This window comes from Rutidosis leptorrhynchoides, chromosome 10 (assembly GCF_046630445.1).
Source record: "Rutidosis leptorrhynchoides isolate AG116_Rl617_1_P2 chromosome 10, CSIRO_AGI_Rlap_v1, whole genome shotgun sequence".
Classification (NCBI taxonomy): Eukaryota; Viridiplantae; Streptophyta; class Magnoliopsida; order Asterales; family Asteraceae; genus Rutidosis; species Rutidosis leptorrhynchoides.
In genome coordinates this window covers 115,844,253-115,846,709 of record NC_092342.1, presented here as the reverse complement: position 1 = coordinate 115,846,709, position 2,457 = coordinate 115,844,253, and the positions used below count along the sequence as shown (strand labels likewise).

The window sequence follows — 2,457 nt, the reverse complement described above, 5'->3', positions numbered from 1 at the left end:
AGCTAGACGACTTAGGCGGTATTTTCAAGGACATCCAATTCTTGTTTTAACACATCAACCAATAAATCAAATCTTGAAACACCCAGAGTCGTCAGGACGTTTAGCAAAATGGGCAGTTGAGTTAGGGGAATATGAAATAAATTTCTCACCAAGGCATGCAGTTAAAGGGCAGATTTTAGCAGATTTTCTTTTAGAAACGGCTGAGATATTAGATTATTCACGAGATGCTAAAAGCAGTAATTGCATGTGAGAGTTGCATACCGATGGAGCATCAAGTGAAGAGGGAGTTGGTGCAGGATTGGTGCTTACAAGCCCGAAAGGGGAAGAACATACATATGTAATCAAGTTTTGTTTTTATGCATCTAACAATGAGGCAGAATATGAGGCACTGCTTTCCGACCTCCGCATAGCATCTGTGATAGGAATAAAGCATTTACGTGTCTATGTGGATTCTCAGTTTATTGCACAACAAGTTAATGGGGGCGTTTGAGGCAAAAGATATATCTATGAAGCGATATTTACAATTGGTTGAAAAAATTTCCAAGAATTTTGAAACTTTGGAGGTTGAGCAAATATCAAGAAATAAGAACAAAAAAGTAGATGTGTTGAGCAATTTAGCAACACTAACATTTGATCATTTGCATAAGAAGGTTTTGGTGGAAGTTTTTAAGGATAAATCAATTGATGAAAAGGTGGTAGTAGCAACCGTTGAGGAAGGAGGACCGTATTGGATGACTCCTTACGTGAAGTATTTGTAGGACTGAACACTGCTAGACGATGTCACGGAAGCAAGATGGATAAAGGTAAGTGCTCCGCTCTACGTATTGGAGAATGGTGTGCTCTACATAAAATCTTTCAATGGTCCAAATTTGAGGTGTTTAGCACCACAACAAGCTATAGATGTGGTTAAAGAGATGCATTAAGGTTTGTGTTCACAGCATTCTGGTTATAGAACTGTTGTGGCACAGATAATGAGGCAAGGATATTATTGGAAAACAATTTACAGAGATACACAGAGACAATCAAAGCGTGTGATGCATGTCAGCGGCACAGGACCGTCCAGCGTTTGCCAAAATATGATTTAATCTCAGTTTCATCTGCATGGCTATTTTGCAAGTGGGCAATTGATATAGTAGGACCATTCCCAAGGAATGTTGGTAATGCAAGGTTTTTTTTGTTGCAATCGATTTTTCCACTAAATGGGTAGAGGCAAAAGTGTTAGCACGTATAACGGGTGAAAACCTCAAAAAGTTTGTGTGGAATGATATTGTATGTAGGTATGGTTTACCAAATGAACTTGTAAGTGATAAAGGTAAACAGTTTGCAGAAAATCCGTTCAAAAGTTGGTGTGCGGATTTGAGCATTAGACAAACATTCACCTTTGTTGCTCACCCACAAGCAAACGGCCAAGTTGAAGTGACAAACAAGGAAGTTGTAGCCGGCATAAAGGCTAGACTGGTTTAAGTCAGACTAAATGGGTAGATGAAGTACCATATGTTCTGTGGGCTCACCGTACAACGCCAAAACGGAGCACGGGTGAAACGCCATTCAGCTTGGTGTATGGCACTGAAGCAGTAATACCAGCTGAAATCTGTGTACCAACACATAGGGTTTTGGTATTTGATGTAGAAAACAATTCATCCGTCTTGCGTAAAAACTTGAATTTATTGGAAGAGAGGCGAATCATGGCCGCTATCCGGCAAGCGAATGCTAAGCAGCGAATGACAAAATATTATAATAAACGGGTTAGGCATGTGCAATTCAGAGAAGGAGATTTGGTGTTAAGGGACAATGAAGCAAGCAGACAAGCAAAGTAAGGAAAGTTGGGGCCACGATGTGAAGGGTTATACAAAATCATACGAACACATCCTAATGGATCGTATACCCTTGCAGCGCCCTCCGGCGAGGATATGCAGCGAACATGGAATGCAATGAGTTTATAGAAATTTTATGCGTAGTATTGCATAATCAATTAGCCTGATCAACTATTATGAATATGAAATGCAATCATAAATGGAAAATTTTCTTTAAGTAATAAAAATTTAAACAATTATTCTTATAGCATAATGTTCATAATTTCTATCCGGCCAAGGAATTTTAATCAGATGTCACAAAGTTGTGTGTCATCCCTGCCCACAGAAGAGAAATTTATTCTCGATGGCAGAAGTTCAATCATACACAAAATTTTGAAATGGCAGCAAATGACGTAGAACTCCGCTGAGCATCCAAGCAATAGATTGTATCTACGACCGTCATGACGTAAATCACTAAAAATAATACATGGCTAGCCACCATATTTGATTCTTATAAATTAAGCATATAAAGCTTTGGCATAAGTAATACAAAGTAATAAAATATGTATATTTCTATTTGGCATTGATGTTCAAAACATAATACAAACATTACATATCATAATTTTAAATTTTAAATGTCGTCCACTAATGCAGCAGGGTTGTT

The 2,457-nt window shown here is 38.1% G+C and overlaps 1 protein-coding gene across 1 annotated transcript; it reads left to right on the top strand.

The window, feature by feature from the left end:
* Positions 1 to 793: 793 nt before the first annotated feature.
* LOC139870562 (uncharacterized) lies at positions 794 to 1,817 on the top strand. Its single transcript, XM_071858345.1, has 4 exons — positions 794 to 803; positions 969 to 1,167; positions 1,278 to 1,441; positions 1,483 to 1,817. Exons 1-4 carry the CDS (start codon positions 794 to 796, stop codon positions 1,815 to 1,817), a joined length of 708 nt encoding a protein of 235 aa, XP_071714446.1.
* Positions 1,818 to 2,457: the final 640 nt, after the last annotated feature.